At 37.6% G+C, this 20,050-nt stretch overlaps 1 protein-coding gene across 3 annotated transcripts in view; it reads right to left on the bottom strand.

Moving 5' to 3' along the window:
• LOC148947678 (motile sperm domain-containing protein 2-like) overlaps window positions 1-20,050 on the bottom strand; it is a 104,304-nt gene that overhangs the window by 62,701 nt on the left and 21,553 nt on the right. For all 3 annotated transcript variants that reach the window (XM_089095356.1, XM_089095357.1, XM_089095359.1), the window contains exon 2: window positions 1,011-1,137. In XM_089095356.1, coding sequence (XP_088951482.1) covers window positions 1,011-1,101 — 91 coding nt within the window. In that variant the 5' untranslated portion in view covers window positions 1,102-1,137. The remainder of the gene's footprint in view (window positions 1-1,010; window positions 1,138-20,050) is intronic.

The raw sequence follows: 20,050 nt of genomic DNA, 5'->3' as shown, positions 1-20,050 counted from the left end.
GTAACTTATGTTTGTTCTAAGCATGGCTTCCTTAAGCCTATATTCTCTTTATGTTTTAGCTCCATTTCTTCATTTGTGTTAACTTCTACGTGTTTCCGGCCTATGTATCCTTTACTTTTCATACGAACTTTGTCTGTTCAATTTTGTTAGCTTTATCAGGACAAATTTTAGCAACAAAATTACTGTATTGCACCAGCTATCAATAGCCATGGTTAATTCTATACGGATTAAGGCAGAAAAGAATTACCTTCTGAATATTACCTGTCAATTGTCTCTCTGAAGTTAGTTACATTAATTCTATGTAATATGTTACATTAAATTCTACCTAAATTGTCCTTTACTTGGCCTCACTAGCAGTTCTTCCACCATAAGGAATTTCCTGATTTATTAAAATGAGTGTTTAACACATAAAAGTGCACACATGATACCCAGTTCTTATTTCCAATTTTCTCAAAGATGTTTTGCATAGAATAAGCCGAATCTTCAAATAGCTACCGTACTTTTTCAGTTATAACTCCTTTCTTTTGAAAATTTTGGCAGCATGGAAGACAAAGTTTAAGGTTGCAGATTATCTTACAAAACATATTAAATTCATATGAATTTAAAAAATGAAGGTGATTCATCTGCCTGAATCCATCATTTGATAAGAGCTCTAGAAAAAATATGTATATAAATGCAAGAAATACCTTTACCAATGGCTGATACTTCCAGAGCCACTTTCAAAAATATGTATATAAATGCAAGAAATACCTTCACCAATGGCTGATACTTCCTGAGCCACTTTCAAAAATATGTATATAAATGCAAGAAATACCTTCACCAATGGCTGATACTTCCTGAGCCACTTTAAAAAATATGTATTTAAATGCAAGAAATACCTTCACCAATGGCTGATACTTCCTGAGCCACTTTAAAAAAAATATATATATATAAATGCAAGAAATACCTTCACCAATGGCTGATACTTCCTGAGCCCCTTTAAAAAATATGTTTATAAATGCAAGAAATACCTTCACCAATGGCTGATACTTCCTGAGCCACTTTACTGTGTAATAACTTGACTTGTTCCTCTGTAGGCTCTACTGATGTTATAACAACCATTGCTTATAGCAGCAGATTTCAATCTGTGGTGAATACCTAAAAAATTGAAAATAAACATTTTGAATCAATCAATTCCAAAAAAAAAAGATTATTCAAACAACCTTAAGATTTACAACCAGTCTTTCATAAATGAAAGACTGTACATAATGTGTTTACTACTACTACTACTACTACTAACAACTCACCGCAGCACCAAGCCACCTGAGGCCAACACAGCTACGCACGCTCCTCCTCCATCACAATCTATTCAAAACCTCCCTTTTTACACCCGCCCATGAAGTTTCCATTTCCTTCAAATCTTTCTTTATGATGTCCTCCCATCCCAGACGAAGACGACATGCTCTCCGTTTAGCCATAGACAGTTGGCAAACAAGGAAAATCTTCGACATTCTGTCATCCTTCATTTGCTAAGGGTACCCTAGCGATCTCAACTTATCTTTTATTATAGCCATAGAAAGTGGGATTGAATCAAATTTTTCGTATGGCTTTCTGTTTGACATACGTCAGTCAGCCGGGTACCCAGAACAATCCTTAAACAATTTCTCTGGAAAACATCTAGCAAATCTTCATCCGCTTTTCGGAGCGCCCATGCTTCCGAACCATAATTGATCACTGTCATCACTGTAGCTTCCAGTGTTCTAATCTTGGTTTGCAGACGTATATTCCTTATCTACCAAACTTTTTTTAACTGTGGAAAAACACCCTGAGCCTTGGCTATTCTACTTTTAACATCTTCACTGCTCCCACAATCTTTACTAATAATACTACCAAGGTAAGCGAAGCTGTCCAACTGATCAATCTTTTCATTACCCAACTTCACCTTTTCATCTTCACTTATTCCTACTCTTATTAACTTAGTCTTCTTAATATTAATTTCATTCATTTTTTTCAAACTTTCATCTAGGATGCTTAAATCATCAGCATAATAAAAGTCCAGGAGACTCTTTCCTCCCCATTTGATTCCGTGGTCTCACACTGCCTTTCCTATGCTTCTTAGGATAAAGTCCATCAAAATAATCCATAGAAAGGGGAATAGAACAAAACCCTGCTTAATTCCTGATTTAATGCAAAATCAGCTGCTAACCTCATTTCCTACCTTAACCGCAGCAGTGTTATTCTCGTACATAGCACTAATCACTTTAATGTATTTTTCAGGTATAACATACAAGGATAAAAATTTTACTAAAGCTCTTCTATCAACAGAATCGAACGCTTGCTCGTAATCTATAAAACTGAGGACCAAAGGTGTTCGAAAACTCAGGCACTTCTCAATTATTAGCCTAAGAGTGAAAATTTGGTCGACATATCCTCTACCTTTTCTAAAACCGCACTGTTCTTCTCTTAAAATTTTGTCTACGGCATCTTTCAGTCTAAAAATATCATATTACTAAGTAATTTACTACCTACAGAGACCAGAATAATCCCTCGATAATTACCACAGTCACTTTTATCACTTTTCTTATAAAGTGGCTTAATTAAGGTTTTCCTAAAATCGTTAGGTACTTCCCCTTTTTCAAAAATCATATTCATAATCTTCAGTAACTTATTTCTAATCTCAGAGCCACCATATTTAAGAAACTATATCAGCACCTGGAGCCTTATTATTTTTTAGTCCTTTTAGTACTGTCGCTAATACCTCCTCACAAAACAAATCTTCCTTCACATACAAGGTATCACAAAATTTTTCATTTTCCTCTATATCTCGTCCTTCAACTCTATCTCGGTTAAGCAAATTCTCAAAATGTTCGGCCCATCTCTCTTTAGTTTTTTCCTTATCGCTAATTGCGGCCCCATTCCTATCTTTAACTGCGCCATATAATCTATCACTAAGGTAATTCTTGTACAAGTCCTTTCTCCTTTCTATCAAACATAAAGCTTTTTCACTAATATTCTTAGCTGCAGTTCTAGTTTTTTTTCCCCTAAGACGCCTTCAGCAGCTTGACAAATTATTTTTCAAAAATTATTCCAACCATCTTCCACATTATCAAATTTTAAAATCTCAAGTTTAGTATTCAACTGTTCCTGGAAAGTTTCTCTCAAATTCTTATTCTGGAATCTACCAACATCATAACTTTCCGAAAGGTAGGTATCGTTCCAAAATTTTAGCTTTAAATTAACCCTAGACACTACTAGATGGTGACCCTTACCTTTAACATCAGTAACGGCACTCCTATATACCCTAGTATTTTGTATTGATCCTGCCAGTCTTCAGTTTACAAGAGCATAATCAATAAGATTTGCTGTCTTACCATCACCTGGATACCATGTTAATTTATGAGCCATTTTATGACCAAACACCGTATTGGTTATAAATAGATTGTTAGACCTACAAAATTGCAAAAGTCTGTATCGATTACTGTTTTCTTTTCCTACACCAAATTTACCTAGGCTAGGATACCATCTATCCCTATTTCTACCAACCTGGTAGTTAAAGTCTCCCAGTAAAAAAATCGAATTTCTACCTGGTTTCTATATGCTCCTGTAACTGTAAGTAAAATTCATCTGAGTCACTAGTATCTCCGTCAGTCGGTTCTACAGGGGCATATACTACTATAATTGATACCCTGCCCTCTAATTTAATAACTGATAACTTTTTAGTCATAAAATGAGCAATTAGTGTTCTATTATTAATACCTTCCCAGCCTAAACAAGACTTAGCAGCTTCCTTATTCATCATGACCCCTACTGCCTGTCTATGTACCCCATCCTTCCTGCCTGAGTAAACAAATTCTATATCACCTAATTTCATACTTCCTGCCCCTGGGGTATGAGTTTCTGAAACTCCTAATAAATCCAGTTCGAATCGTCTGAATTCGTCAGTCAAAATGAATTATGTGGGTAATTGTAAGGTGAATTATAATTTATCCCTTAAAAATTATGCTTCACAAAAAAAAATCAGTTAAAATAAAACAGCCTTTGGATCAAAGACTAAACGTTTTTGTATAAATTACTCCTTGAAAATGCAGCTCTTTGAACTAGTCAGTGCTTTCCAAGAAACCAAGAGCTTTGTAACAATTCATACTGATTTCTGAAAAAAAATCAAACGGTTTGTGGTGACAAACTGTAAGTAAGGAACAACACAGCTCAGTGGTAACCCACCCTAAACAAGAGTGTTTTGATAACAATAGATACATCAAAAGAATCAAATTTTTATCCTGATTCCTAATATGTAAAGTCTATTAATTTTAATGTCACCCACCAAAAGTTAAGAACCTGAAAAAATGTGCCCATTTAGCCAAAAAAAGAGGAACTCCTCAAAAAGCATCGCGGTTTTAATGAAAATCACACCATCAGATTCGGCCTATCAGAGTGCCCTACTAGAGAGGTTTCAAGCTCCTATATACAAAAATGCGGAATTTTTCTTCCTTTTTTTGCCAGAAGAAATATCACAGGTGTTTGTTCGTTTGTTTTTTTTTCCCAGGGGTAATCGTATCGAACCAGTGATTCTAGAACATCCAATCGAAATCAAAAGTTCTAGTACCCTTTTAAAGTGATCAAAAATGTTGGAGGGCAACTAGCTCCCCTCCCACGCCTCCTTTTCCCCCAAAGTTGTTCGATCAAAATTTTCAGATAGCTATTTTGTTCCGCATAGTTGAAAGGTCCAATAACTGTGCATTTGTGGATAGCATGACCTCCCAAAGCCCCTGGGAAAAAGATAGTAAGTTACGACATTTGGCCATTGTTTACATGTAGTGTTTGTACCAAAAATATTGAAGGGCAGCTAGTCCCCCTCCCATGCCCCTTTTCCCCCCAAATTCGTCTGATCAAAATCTTGACATAGCCATTTTATTCAGCATAGTTGAAAGATCCAATAACTATGCATTGGTGGATAGCATGACCCCCCCCCCCGAGCTCATGGGGAAAATGCTGTAACTTACGAAATTTGCCCATCGTTTACATGTAGTATTTGTTATTGGGAAGCATACACACATTTGGGGAGGGGCAGAATTTTTAGCTTGGCAGGGTTTTCTGTGGGGAGGGAAGTTTTCGGGGGACAAACTTTCCAGGGGAAATTTTATACTGGAGGCTAAATACCCGGATTGAAACCTGTTTTCGTCGATTACGGTGAGCTTGTTGTCTACTAGAACCGCCCACACGCGCAGAGGCGTAGGCGGCAAAAATTTCTGTACCAGTTGGCATCTGAACGTAATATTTTTATAGTACAAGGAGAAACATTTAGTTGCCACAAGGTATTGACGCATTTAATATGCATTTAGCGTTTAATATATTAAAAGAGACTAAAGGTTTAATTCTAATTGAATAAATAAAATTGAAAAAGTAAAATTCTTTTATGATAAATAAAATTGAATTAGTAAAATTTGAATAATGTAATATGTTTTTTTTTTTATTTATTTCAATGCTGTAATAACTGGAAAAGAGAATATTTGTAATATAATTCGCTTTCAGTGAAGCGCCAATGACGCAGTGGGTTTTACATTTTTTTAGTTAGGAAAGGAGGCAGTAGCTAAATTATAGTTTGTAGTGAAACTAAATTTGTCGAGAACGTTTTTGGGAAGAATTAATAAGATAAAACTAAATATTCAATATATAATGATACCAGCTGGTGAAAAGCCCATCACTTCAAAATTTAATTTTACTGTAATTTTTTTTTCATTTTCAATGATGCAATCCCCCCCCCCCCTGTACGGAATAAATTCTGCTCATTTTGGGGTTTAATATTATTCTTTACTTTCAGAATAACAGCGTAGACCAGAAATACACCCAGAAATCATAAGGGAGTAGATATCAATTTCACATTTTTATGCGTTTTTAAAAGTTTCTTTTGTACCCCCCCCCCCAAAAAAAAACTTGCTGTAAAATACCCTTTTGCTGGCTTTTTGCTGGAAAAATGTTCACGAAGGGGATTACCGGCATGATTTTAAAAACAATCAGAAATTAAAGTCTTTCAAATGAAAGTGCGCAAGAAATATTTTTCACCTGAGATCGTCCGCAAGAAAGTTTCTGCGTGGAATTTTCAGCTAGAATTGAATTGCTAGAATTGAAGTCCCTGGAGGAGGGGGGAGTATTTTACGTGAAAAGAGCTTTTCACGGTGTAATTATTCCGTGGGGGAAGGAATTTTTCATGGAGGAGAGACCAATTTCCCGATATTATTTGAGAACGATTACAAATGAAATTAAAAAAAAAGTTTTTTTAACTGAAAGTAAAGAGCAACATCAAAACTTAAAATGGAAAGAAATTACTAGGCATACTTAAGTATAATTTAGTATATAGTATACGTATATAGTTTAGTATATATTATACATATACTTTAGTATGTGTATACTTTTAATTAATCGTAAGTTTTGACTTTTTGTCCCAGTTCTTTATGAGCGACTCCTGAAATAGAATGGCCGTTTAATAAGAATAGTAAACTTTTTTTTTAATTTCCAATCATTAGTCATGAAACAATGTCGGTGGGTGCAGAGTGGGGACATGGGATGGTGTCTGAAGCCATCTTGAGGGAACCAGATTTTCCAGCATTATCTGATTAACAATCAGAAATTAAAAGTTAAAAAAATAAGTTTTTTCAACTGAAAGTACGGAAAAACATTGAAAAAGAGAAAAAAATAGTCCATATATGAATGGGTCTGCATCCTTCTCAATCCCTTGCTCTTTAAACTAAAGTCCCTACTGCTTTGACAAAGCTTTTATTCTAATGGAGCGACCCTAATGCTTATGAAGTCTTCCTTAAAGAATTGAGGAAAAAGTTAAACTTAATCGTAAAAAGAGAAGGACTTAAGAGGGGGATAACCCCTCATATATTTGTATTTTTTGCCAGAAGAAAGATCACGAGCACGTGTTTGTTTTTTTCCCAGGGGTGATCGTATCGACCCAGTGGTCCTAGAATTTCACGAGAGGGCTCGCTTAAACGGAAATTAAAAGTTCTAGTGCTTTTTTTAAGTGACCAAAAAATTAGAGGGCAACTAGGTCTCCTCCCGTGCTCATTTTTTCCCAAAGTCACAGTACCAAAATTTTTAGATAGCCATTTTGTTCAGCATAGTCGAAATATCTATAAACAGTGTCTTTGAGGACGACTTAATCCCCCAAGTCCCCGGGGGAAGGGCTGCAACTTATGAACTTTGCCCATTGTTTACATATGGTATTGGCTATTGGGAAGTGTACAGACGTTTTCAAGGGGGATTTTTTCTGGTTGGGTGGGGGGGTCTGGGGATGAGTTTGCGTGGGAGAATCTTTCCATGGAGGCTTTTTTCATGGGGGAAGAGAATTTCCATGAAAGGGGCACTGGATTTCCCAGCATTATTTAAAAAACAGTCAGAAATTAAATAAAAAAACAAGTTTTTTCAACTGAAAGTAAAGAGTAACATTAAAACTTAAAACGAACAGAAATTACTACGTATATGAGGGGGTTCGTCCCCTTGTCAATACCTCTCTCTTTATGCTAAAGCATTTTTACTAATTTCAAAAGAGCTATTTATTCTAATTAAACGGCCTTTGTGATTCAGGGATCATTCCTAAAGAATTGGAACAAAATTCGAACTTTAGTGTAAAGAATTGGAACAAAATTTGAACTTTAGCGTAAAGAGCAAGGTATTGACAAGGGGGTGACCCCCTCACATTACGTATATATGGATGTTCACCCCCTTGTCAATACATCGCTCTTTACGCTAAAGTTCGAATTTTGTTAAATAATGGCCGATATAAGCAATAATTTGTTTGTGTTATTTTCCGGCCAATCTTAGCATTTAATTTTACCTTAAGCAGCTTCATAACTATGATTTTTATGTAATAATAAACGAAAGATATTTTATGTCTTCGGCTTGTGGTTGTTATTAAATAAATAAAAAACTAAGCTTTTCCAACTAAAAGTAAGGAATAAGATTAAAACTTAAAACGACTATAAATTATTACGTATATCTTTTAAAGATCTTTTCTTTCATTCATTTCAGTCACTTGATCATTCTTCAACTTATGAGTCTCATTTCCATTAAAATAGTTTCGACCTCTTTGGCCGTTTCCTTGCTATGCCTTACAAAATAAGTTCCGCAAATATCGCTAATTTAAGTTACGTGGGAGAATCTTTCCGCGGAGAAATTTCTCGTGGGGGAAGGAAATTTTCCATGGAGGGGAGCTGGATTTCCCGAGGTTTTTTAAAAAACGATCTGCAATTGAATAAAAAACAAGTTTTTTCAACTGAAAGTAAGAAGCAACATTAAAACTTAAAACGAACAGAAAATACTACGTATATGAGATGGGTTGGCTCTCCTCAATAGCTCGCTGTTCCGCTAACGTTTCTTTTTTAACTTTTAAAAGAGGCTATTACTCTAACTAAACAGACTTTGTGATTCAGGAGTCATTCTCAAACAACTGGAACAAAAATCAAACATGGGTTATTATAAAGTTATTATTAGTTAAAAAAAGTAAAATTATTACACAAATTTGGTTTTAATTATTCATGTACGGTGAGCCATATTCAAAACCTGGGTTAATTCAAAAACGTTCAGAAATTGAAAAAAAAACAAGTTTGTTTAACTGAACGTAAGGGGCGACATTAAAACTTAAAACGAACAGAAATTATTTCGTATATGAAAGGGGCTGTCCCCTCCTCAACGCACCGCTCTTCACGCTAAAGTTTTTTATTGTTTTATAAAGTAGACTTGTGAGAAAGAGTCAAACTTTGCGTAAAGAGCGGGGCGTTGAGGAGGGGACAGCCCCTTTCATATACGGAATGATTTCTGTTCGTTTTCAGTTTTAATGTCGCTCCTTACTTTCAGTAAAAAAAAAACTTTTTTTTTATATATTTAATTCTAAAAAGAAAAACCTATTGCCTATTTCTTACGCATAGCTTTTGTTATTGGGAAGAAAACAGAAATTTTTCGGGGAGGCGAATTTTCTCTGTGGGAGTTTTCAGTGGCGGAATGGGGGGGGGGGTGTCCCTCTTAAATATTTCGCTCTTTATGCTAAAGTATGACTTTGTATCCCAATACTTTACGAGCAACAAGTAAAACACAAAGTTCTTTAAATTAGAACAAGAAGCTTTTTGAAAATTCTAAATAACGTTAGCGTGAAGAGCGAGGTTTTGTGGAGGGGGTATCCTCCTCTTGGTTCTAGGCGTTTACCCTCCTCCCCCCACATAAAGTACACCACCCCCAGAAGATACCCCCCCCCCCCCCGTGGATAATACCCCCGTGGAAAATTACCGCCCCGCGGAAAATACACCCCCCCTCCGGGAAACACCGTCCGTGAGTAGAGATGACCCTATAACTCGTGTCAGGGCTCCTTATATGGGCATAGAATACTGACAGGGCTCCTTATATGGGCATAGAGTCATTAGGGAGAATGATTGCGTAATGGGGTCAATGATCTCTTTCACCAGGTGTGTTTTTGGCACGCTCTTAGCGAATGTCAAGGTCAATGTTGTTATTGTTGTTTTTGGCACGCTCGATGCGAATGTTATGGTCCAGAAATAGTATTTGTTATTGTTTCCGAGGAAAAATGCCAAGGTCAACGTTGTTTTGAACAGAGTCATTAGAGAGAACACGTGGTTAATGGGGTCAATGTTGTTGTCGTTCGAAGCAAAGTTAATGACACTTCCTTCCTGTTCGAGGCAGATGTTATGATCCGGAAATAGTATTTGTTGTTGTTATTTGAGCCAAATCTTGTTGTCGTTCGAAGCAAAGTTAATGACACTTCCTTCCTGTTCGAGGCAGATGTTATGATCTGGAAATAGTATTTGTTATTGTTATTCGAGCCAGATGTTATGAGGTTCCGAGAAACAGTTAATGACATCTCCTTCCTGTTCGAGGCAGATGTTATGATCCGGAAATAGTATTTGTTATTGTTTCCGAGCCAACTTTCTTTTCTGGACAGTCTAGAGTTGGCAGTCAGAGTGAAAGGATTGAAAAATGAATAAATTTGAGAAAGAGAGAATCATGTAGTTCTTATGGAAAAACATTTGATTTTGGATGATGATTTTCTAGAGCTGTCTATTAAACTTTTAAAGTGCGATTCAAATGCTTATACTCAATTCATTGATATATTGATCACGACACGACAGAATGATATCGTGGGTATACATTCATTGCCAATGTAGATGGCTCAACCTTCGAAAAAGACAACGTCACAGAGTTACTCCTCTCTCCTTTCCTACACTGTGAATTTATGGCGCGAAGAGGATCAGTTTCGTTTTAGCTGTGAGAGAGTTGACATCAAAAAATGTTCTATATATGCCCATTGTGCATGTACACTCTTGGCAGTTGGACTCAATGTGAGAATTGTACAATTATTGATGACTATAATGAAAAGTGTAAATTATGTAATCCTTGCAAATTACATAGAGGCTATGCAGTACAAATTAAAGGATGTAATGCATGTCTTGAGGAGGTGTGTGACTCTCACCCTAGCGGGCACCTCTGCTCCAATTGACGCAATGATAAAAGCGATCAGTGGGAGAATACTTACCCCGTCATGATTGGAAAGAATCCTAAACGTGATTTTAGTTTATTTCTACGAGATTGGTATCGTCGTAGATTTAAATTATTCTGGGAAGAGGAATCTGGTGTCCACGATTCAACTGTTGGGGTAACAAGACAATCTGGTTTCTTCGTCATCGCTGTGACGACACTGCCTACTATGACTATAAACCTAGCGATTTTTATTAGGCCGTCACCGAATGTGATTCACCATTTGAAAACACAGTATGTGATATTGCTTCAAATAGACAGATTGAAACTCTTGAATTTCATAATATGAACGCAAATAGTATAATTTACTATACAAAGAGATATGACAAGAGTGAAGTCACACTCTACTATAGAAAATGTGACCCTGACTTTGCAGTCAATCAAGATCAATATACAGTGAATCCAAATGATTTACCAGCATTAGTGGTTCACGACAGTTACCTAGTAGAGGATGAAATCTAAAAGTGAAGATTTAAAAACATTGTTGTATATATACATTTTATTAATAAACGAATTCGCAATCATTTTTTATGCACTTTACTCTGAGGTCACTGGAATTAATATTAAATACAATTTTGAGTATATTTTCAACTACAAAGTCGTTCACACGAGGATTGTCGCCATAAATATTGAGAAACTGCGTGTAAGTATAACCACGACATCGGAACACACAATATGGTAGCGCAGGGAAGCCGCAGCTCTTAGTCGCTAGATCCTGCACCCTCTTCTGATTTTGAATAATAGTTTTCCCACTGCTCTCAATATAGTTGCTGATGTGAGGTGTGTAGAATGTATAGGGTAGACCAAGAGGATCAAAAAATTCGATATTCTTCTTTGTTTGAAAGATGCACAGCCAATGACCCATCAGCACACTCGATGGACTGCTATTAACAATGATTAAACTATTGTTCGCACTTTGAATTTTTCCAAGATAGTCTGAGGGTAGACAATAGGATTTGTACGGGGACATATAGGGGTCCATATTAAATACACTGATTATTTGACTGGTGTTCATGGCGCCAAGTCTAGTAGAACACTACCTTCGGGAGTGATTTCCCCATAGGTTTCATATTGATTTAGTGAGATTAGTGCAATACTCTCAGCCAATGGGTCGGCAAATGTACACTCTAAACTCCTAGTCCCCGTACGTACTATACTCATATCCTGTGTGCCAGACAAATCCAATACAATGATACCATGTGTTTTAGCAAACATATCTTCGGTTATACCATTTTCAAATAGTTGCGAATCATGATCAAGGGTTTGCATGGTCAACTCGTACAATGTTCTATAGGATTTATCAAAAGATAGATTGTATAGTGGGATGCCATTTACTTTGCACACAAGAGATGAAAGTCCAAACATCTCGAATTTATTTGGACATTCAATCCATGATCCTATTGCGCTGGAGCTCTTTACAAATGACAAAGCCAATTTCGATGGGATTTCACCATTGATAAAGGATGAATCGGTGAAGGTGCGTGAGCCCATGGCAATATGACGTTGATTGGTGATTGTAAGAGGAACAAGTAGTTTAATATGATTTCCATTAGCTCTCAGTTTTTCCAGAGCCAAAGCAAGAGAACTCAAAACCTGATGTTTGCGTACATGTACTATTGCTTAGGTGATGGAGAGACTTACATCGGGGTTGGTAGGAATGTCCTTTCTAAGTATGAAATTGGATGGTGCAAGCGTCAATTTTATATCCACTTTAACATTGGGTGGCAGCCATTGGGGTATATTAAATATTTCATGATTTATTTTTCCAACTAGATGTAATTCACTAGTTGTAGCATTTTTAAGTGCATCTGTACTATCAGTATTAGTAATATATTCATATCCATTGGAGGCACCTCTCAAGTCTTTGTATGACTTGGATGTCATGAGCTTGAATTGGATAGAGCTAGCAGAGTTGGAGGGAGTGGTGCTCGTGCTCACTAGCGTGCCATTGATGTAGACGCTAATTTGACGAAATAAATTATGTAGTATACAATTTTCATAGGATATCCCATCGGCCTGAACTGGCATTGTATTATCAGATTTCTACATCTTCATCTTCAAATCTATAAATTTGGACTATAAATCCATGAAGTAGTATTCATTGTAATAAATGTGAAAGAGGATATTGTCGGAGAGTGGTTTTAGTGGATAGACTTGTTACTAGTATTCATGCTTGACACGCACATCGTCATTTTCGGCATTGAACAGATTCAATGAGGCGGTGATTGAGGGCTGGGAATCACAATACGGTAGATAGTACATTGTAAGAGAAGAATTCTAGATTCGATCCGATAAGTGTTATCATGGAGCTTCTATTAATACTAAGTGTCTGTCTTAGTATTTTGGACAAGAGGGATGTCTTATGTTTCTGACCTGAGTAGAGACTGATGAATGATGCATTGTTTCTTGACCTTTTTAAACCTTTACCATTCTGTTTTAATTTCTCGCCAAGGGTTCGCGCACTGGACCTAAGATTTTCCGTAGCACTTTTTTTAAAATCCTTGCCAGAGCCCCAATCATATAGTGTAGACGCTGCAAAATCTGTCGCAGCCGGTACAAGATATTTTCTAGCCAGTGGTAGTGAAGAGCGAAACAGCTTAGCAAACCAGCTGCCAAGACCATAGCCAGACATTGACGAGCGGCCCTTGTAATAGTCCATTCCATTGCCCTGTTGTCTTGGGCCAAGAGTATTAACATAGCGATCAATATCAGGACAATTGAATACCACTTTTCAATTAGACATCTTGCTATTGAACGATGCGTCGAAAATGAGATGTAATCAGAGCCAAACCCTTTGAAATTGCTATTGGATCACCCAACTCAGTTCTTAATGTTAACTTAAAGAGTTTCAAATAGGAAGTTTTTACGGGAATATACTGAAGGTGCTTTATATTGTAGTGATGAATATGTTCTTGATTTGTTTTTCGTTCAAGAACCCGTAGGATGCGAACCTTTGAATTGCCAACCCGAGATGTTTCTACGAATGAGGTGTAGAAAAACATGCAAGTGTCCGCGGAGAATGCAGGCGGGTAGTCAGCGAATATGAAATTAGCGTTCCTAGCACTTTTACCATTGATTATATTGAGCTTAAAGCCTATAACATACCGTAAGTTATAATTGATAATATCATTTTCGCTGGCAATAGGTTAACTACTTTAGATCTTGCACACCTTTTTTTAACGGTTGAAATAAACAACTAACTTTTGCAGAGTAGACATTATTTTATTAATAGTACTACGTAAATCATTCACAGAGGTGAGTTCCTCAGAGGGTACTTCAATGTTTTGTTAATTAAACCCATAGATTTTATGAATTTGCTATTGATTACCTGGTGGTGGTGCCCAATCATAGGGTCTGATTTTTATTTCATATTTACGATCCTTTCTCAGGATGTTTAAGTATTTTTGAGAATACAGTCGACAAGAGCCACTTCATACTTTCCGTCAAATTTGATGGTGGGGGAGAGTTTTGTCCAAAAATCACTTGTTCTATTCAAGTCATTGTAGAGAGGATCGGAAACATTGGACATGAAAGTCACATAGAAATCATTGGGCATTGTCAATATCTTCAGCACTGACCCAAGAATCAAAATCCGAGTTGTATCCTAGCCAGCGAACAAGTAACTGTTTCTTGCCCCTACGAGTACGACTCTTTAATATCTTTTCAATTTGATAAATTTCACTAGTGTTTCTAACTTTTTGCAGTTCATATTCATAAAAACCACCGAGAATTTCATCATCTTTGTTATCTCGCAGTCGATAAGTTATGGGTATGGTGTCTAGGATTTTGGACACTTTAAAAAGTTCGGTGCTCCATAAATAATTCCCCTTTTCAAAAATATTGCTGGTTCTATTAATTCGAACAGTATCACCAACATTGAATTTCTTCTTCTTTTTCTTCTCATTGTCATTGGAGTATTGCTTTAGAAAAGCATCAAATGTATTTTCATTGTAATGAACATCCTGAGGGCTAGAGTTGGACAGAGATCGATGTGGTCGATGGTTGTATATCTGCATGATTCTATCTAAATCATGAATAAAAGCAGGTGTATTTTTCAGTGTACAATATCTTGAAATTAATAGACGAATCGTTCTTATTAATCGTTCAGCCAACGCAGCCTTTATCGGACTGTGACTGTGATAGAGTGTTGTATTATATTTCAATAGAACCTTTTGCACATGTGGGTTAACAAAGTCACTACCGAAATCTGATTGAATGTTTCTATACGAGTCCTGTTCAAGAATACTTTCAATGGCCTGTGCAAATCCAAAACCTCTCTTCGATCGTAATGGTCTGATATAGGCATAGCGACTAAAGATATTGATCGCCACTAGAATGGATTTGTAGTGCGCATTGTAACACTGTTGAACAGCGGCTAGAGTTACAAGGCCCATGTGTACTATATGCAGAGGGAAAAAGGTTGTAGTTTAACGATGTTATTTACTATGAAGTATATGATTTAGTTTTAATGTGTACCACGATTCATTTTGCATATACTCTTTTGCTTTTATCAATGCGGTGCTGGAGACATTGGAAAGCGTTTGGAGGGAGCTTAAACTTCCCGATTCGCCAATATTTTCACAGACACCTTTCAAAACTTCATCCATTTTGAGCGTTGACACGTAGTGTAATGTCCACACCCTTTTTGCACACTGGCGGGTGAATCAATTCGTCTTCGCTTTTGAATAGCAACCACAGGTGTTGTACAATTAGTGCTGCAAGTATCTTCTTCTTCTTTTTTAAATGGTGTTGTTGGATGTTCGTTTAATTTGTTTATAATTTGCCTATTGCCAATAATACTTTTGGGGAAGATTGATGCACTTAGAAAGGTGTATAGATTATTGTCAAAGGATAAGAGTCCTTTAAGATTTGTCACCATATCACAAATTAAATGAACTAGATTATAACTTTTTCCTCGAATTATTATTCATTTCTCTGTGCTCTCGACTTGAACTTGATTACCAGTTTCCAGCATGAAATAAGATAATGCTCTTTTACTCCGTTTTCGATACGTCAGTGGCAGTGGGTTTCCAATTTTCAATACAATTGAATTCAATTTCTTCTCCTTTGATTGTGCAGAATCTTGAGATGTTTCTTGTTTAGAGGGTTCGGCGACGGTGGGTCTCTCACGATAAGGTTTATGTTTGTCCATACGTCGCAATGCATCTTGAAGTAAAAGCAGTTTTTTATCATCGGCAATATTCTCATCATTAATGAATTTGTTTAGATTGTCTTCAAAATGTTCGACGGGCGAGAGGACAAGTCAAATGGTGTCAATTTATAGGGTTTTGCCATTCTCTAGAGAAAACTGTTTACAAGTCCTGCAATTATCGGTAGTAAAAGTGTGAAAAAGCTACCGCCTGCTTGAAGGAGTCGTTTTCTTTTAAATTTTTTTCCCTTGTTTTTACAAGCCAAGGCACATACAATTGATCGTAGATGCTTTGCCTGTTGTATAACACCTTCTGGCAGTTGAAAATTGCCCTCAGTTAAATTTAAACAAAGTTCAAATATTAAATTAATGAAATCATTGTCGACACCATGTTTGAGTATAGCCCTCCTATGCATGGGTTTTGAAGTGCCTAAAACTGAAAACAAATTCCGTTGTTCATGTAGTTTCTTCAGTGTCATGACAGTGACAAATAGCCTTTTCTACTGTTCACCGGAAAATATACTGTAATTTCATTGTCAAAAATGTCGGTGACTACACGAAGATCCTCGGGCGTGGTCTGATTAAGATCCAGCAAAATGTAACCATTGGGTTTGCTAGTCGCTTGTGTGTACGCTGACAACAGAATTTGGGGTGTGCGGGGTTATATCTTTTTATTGAGATTTATGTGCGAGCTAGAATCACGAACGACTCGATGGATAATATGTATTGTGCAATTCAAAGCTAGGGTCCGCATGCATTTGTTCTGATGAAAGAGATTTTGTAGATGCAGGGTTGTGTAAATTTGTTCATGATGGGATCGTGGAGTAATCAGTCGCAATATGTCCTGCGAGTATTCTGTAACAGATTCAGTCAAATCGTCAATGATCAGCCATGAGTTCGGTTCAATACTATTGAAAACATCAATTCCCCTCATGACTTGTAGTGGGCTGGATGTGGCAATAGCTTTTATTTTATCATATGACTCTTGCCAAATACTATGGCAATAGTAGATTTTTTTCGGGTTTTGCAAAAACATTTTATCACAATTTTGAATTATTCTAGCTAAAAGTGTTGTTTTCCCCGACATTGAGGGTCCACACAGAAACGATCTGAATGGTGTTTTAAATTGATACATGCTGTTGACAACAGTCGGACTATGACTAACTGTAAATCACACGAGCCCAATGAATAAGTAGTAATCTTCCCGTCTATCCAAGAACAACAAAAACAATATTTCATGGCATCATTTATTACGACAAACACTTCTTCAACATGAACTGCAACGATAACACTTTTTGTACAACACTTATTGTCTTTAAACACTTTTTGTACAACACCTTTGTCCATCTACATCACGTTCCTGTACATCAACATTTCTGTCCATCTACAGCACCTTTTGTACAACACTGTTGTAGACAACACTTTTCTATACAATAAAATACACTTGGAACTAGCACAGTTGAACATTAGATTGATGGGTGGCCCCCCCCCGGGGACCGGCCGTGGGACGGGTCCCCCCCCCCCGGGAGCCGCGATGGAAAAATAGTTGTCGTCACTGCGCCGGGTTTGTGGTGGTGGTTAGTGCTTGGGTTAGATGAGGTTGAGTGGTGGTTAGTCAGATTAGTTTATCCAGACCAAGTTTATTACGATAGTCTATGCATTCAACTCGATCTGAAATACGATAGTGGCCATAAGGCAGGACACTCACACCATTCTCGAGCACATAGACCTTGTCGGATATACACGACATTGCATTTTTGTCCACTCTCACAGTATAATTTCTATACTGTAGAGAGCGAATTGCAAGCACTTGTGCTCTTGGCACTAGGCTACTTTCTACACAGTCTTTGTATACGCTCATGTTAAAATTGCTCTTTACAAAGTGTGTAGGCACCCCTTTACATGTCTTCTTTTCATCCCCACTATGTGTTTCCACGCAATAAACTTTGGGACCCGGGAACACCCCCCTCTAGATATCAAATCACTCCCCGTTTCAGATTTTAATTTTAATAGTTGGTTGGGGGCTTGACGTTTCACCAGCTCGGGGTAGAGGGGTGGATTCCAGTTGGTGAAATCCATCCGCGAGCTGATGTGCACCCCATTTTGCAAATCACCCAATAAATCTTCAGTTTTTACTTTTAGCAGTAGAGAATCGGTATCCCCATAATATACTTGTACCTCCCCCTCCCGTGGCCATTGCAACTTGCAAACATTGTAAAAGAACGAAAACATGAGTTTTTTTGAAATTTCTAGTACTGAACTACCTCCTGCGATATTCTTGTTCAGTACTACGTTTCGCTTATTCCTTTTTAGAATAACCATGCCGGCCTCTACGCTCGTGACTTATGTGAAATTAGGGTCAGCAATGATTCGTGCACACTCTAGAGGGTCAGTCACGACGTCGAAGCGAGATCTATTACGTACGCTTTCGCACATTTTGCCAAACGCTGAATTTAGAATGAGCTTGTACAATTCCTTCTCCACCTTTGAATTTGCCCTAAAACGTTTATCGACAAAAGTATCGATAAACATTTTCAAATAAGGTTTCTGATTAAACTGAAGGACCCTATGTATTTTGGTGATTTTGAAGCCATTGTTCACCATCCAGTGCAAAAGCACATGGTGAACAATGATATTCTCCTTAGGGTCCAAATCAGCAATCAGCTTCTGTTTAGAGGGAGCCCAATGCATCCCCATATCCTCAACCAATGATCGGTGGTAGGGGCTCAGCGAGTCCCTGGTCACTGGTCGATTGATACAGGGACAAACAAAATCTTTGACAGAGTCGTGAAGCGCCAGTGGAATGTGACCGTCACTTTCAAAGAACCATCCTTGTGACCCGTTTTCCTCGAGAGTGTTAATGTCAGGGAACTCACAATGATTCTCAAGCCATTGATAGTTCCGACATGGCAAAGAGTAGTGGGACATTGCCGAAGGGTATAATGAATTCGTTTCCAAGACCACTGCCTTTGACTTTAACACCGGTGCTTTGTCCACTGGGATCGGTTGATAAGACCCATTCCCCATGAAAATCACACCCCCCTCTCAGTGAACGCTCTACAAAAAGGTGCTGGTCTACATCGGTGAGTAGGCCTCTTTCCTCCCTGCTAATTTTTAAAATTAAATCCAGTACTAAATGCGGTGTAGACAAATAATATCCTATATCTAGTCCAAACTCTGAATAGATCTGGTCTGTATTCTTACAGACTATATCCAACAGAGTTAGAACGTCACTAGCCAAGTACAGTCTACAATAATCCCACCCATTTTTACACTCCCTCTGAGCCCACACCTTCTTGGCAAACTCGTACTCCTCGACTTTGCATTCACTGTTGGTGAGTGAATTCTGAAAAGCTTCAATTGGAGGTAGTTTCTCCTCGCTTAAGCGAGCGCCAGAACAGTAATAATCAGATGCATATACACCTTTGCTGGTTAATAAGTCATACATTTCACTTTCTGGAAAGTGCTGTTTAGGCAAGGGAGAGCTATCAAAATTGTCACTTTTCTGCACTTGAATTAGTTGACTAAGGGATTTTGGGAAAAAACTAAAAGAATCTAAAAACCTGATTTTATTCCAACACGTAAGCTCATTATCCACTACCTGCCATTTCAGTTCGAGAACCAATAACTTCTCGGCCGATTTGGGAATGATGTTATAGGTAAATGAATTATTTACCCATGGACTATCTACTCCCCCTCCCTCCCTGTGCATACGTGCCAGTGCTGGTAAAATAAATTTTAAGTCATAATTAGAATTATGGATAAAAACAGGGATAAAAAACTGTTGGCTAACGTTTAAATTACACGATTGATGCGCTACCCCCCTAAAAATACTGCCCCCAGATGATATTTCTTGACACAAGTGGTCATGGTCTCTGACTTTCCCCCTCCCCCCTCTGTTCCCGTTAGTCTCATGATCCTCCTCGGCGAACCCTCCCGTGCATACCCCCCATATTTTTTGATTTTTAATTGCAAAACGATCCTCTGCAGACAACACCATTGGATAATGCGTATTTCTTAAAAGAGAAATAGCGCCATAAGCCGCGCCAATCAGTGTCTTCAGTGCCTTGACCATGAATTCATCTCCCTCATCCAATGTTTCCGCTATTTCTAACAACCGCATGGTATTAGAATTATCTCTTTTTGCGTGTGCATAGGACACTGCAATGGCATGGTGTTCTTTGATATGGTTTGGATATTGGGGATCATTCACCTCCACCAGCTTAGCCTCACAGTCTAAAGATATTTTGTTGCACTGGAGAAGAGTATTTTGAAAATTTTTAAAACGTAGAATGGCCCTATCCCCTGAAACCGTTTCCACTGTCTGGTACCCATGCCGTCTACAATGTCTCATGTGATTTCGGAGCTTTAGTTCAG

Source organism: Artemia sp. Qi Xiang Cuo, chromosome 10 (assembly GCF_049724085.1).
Source record: "Artemia sp. Qi Xiang Cuo chromosome 10, ASM4972408v1, whole genome shotgun sequence".
Classification (NCBI taxonomy): Eukaryota; Metazoa; Arthropoda; class Branchiopoda; order Anostraca; family Artemiidae; genus Artemia; species Artemia sp. Qi Xiang Cuo.
The sequence above is the reverse complement of the archived record's forward strand: the minus strand, read 5'-3'. Positions and strand labels throughout refer to the sequence as shown.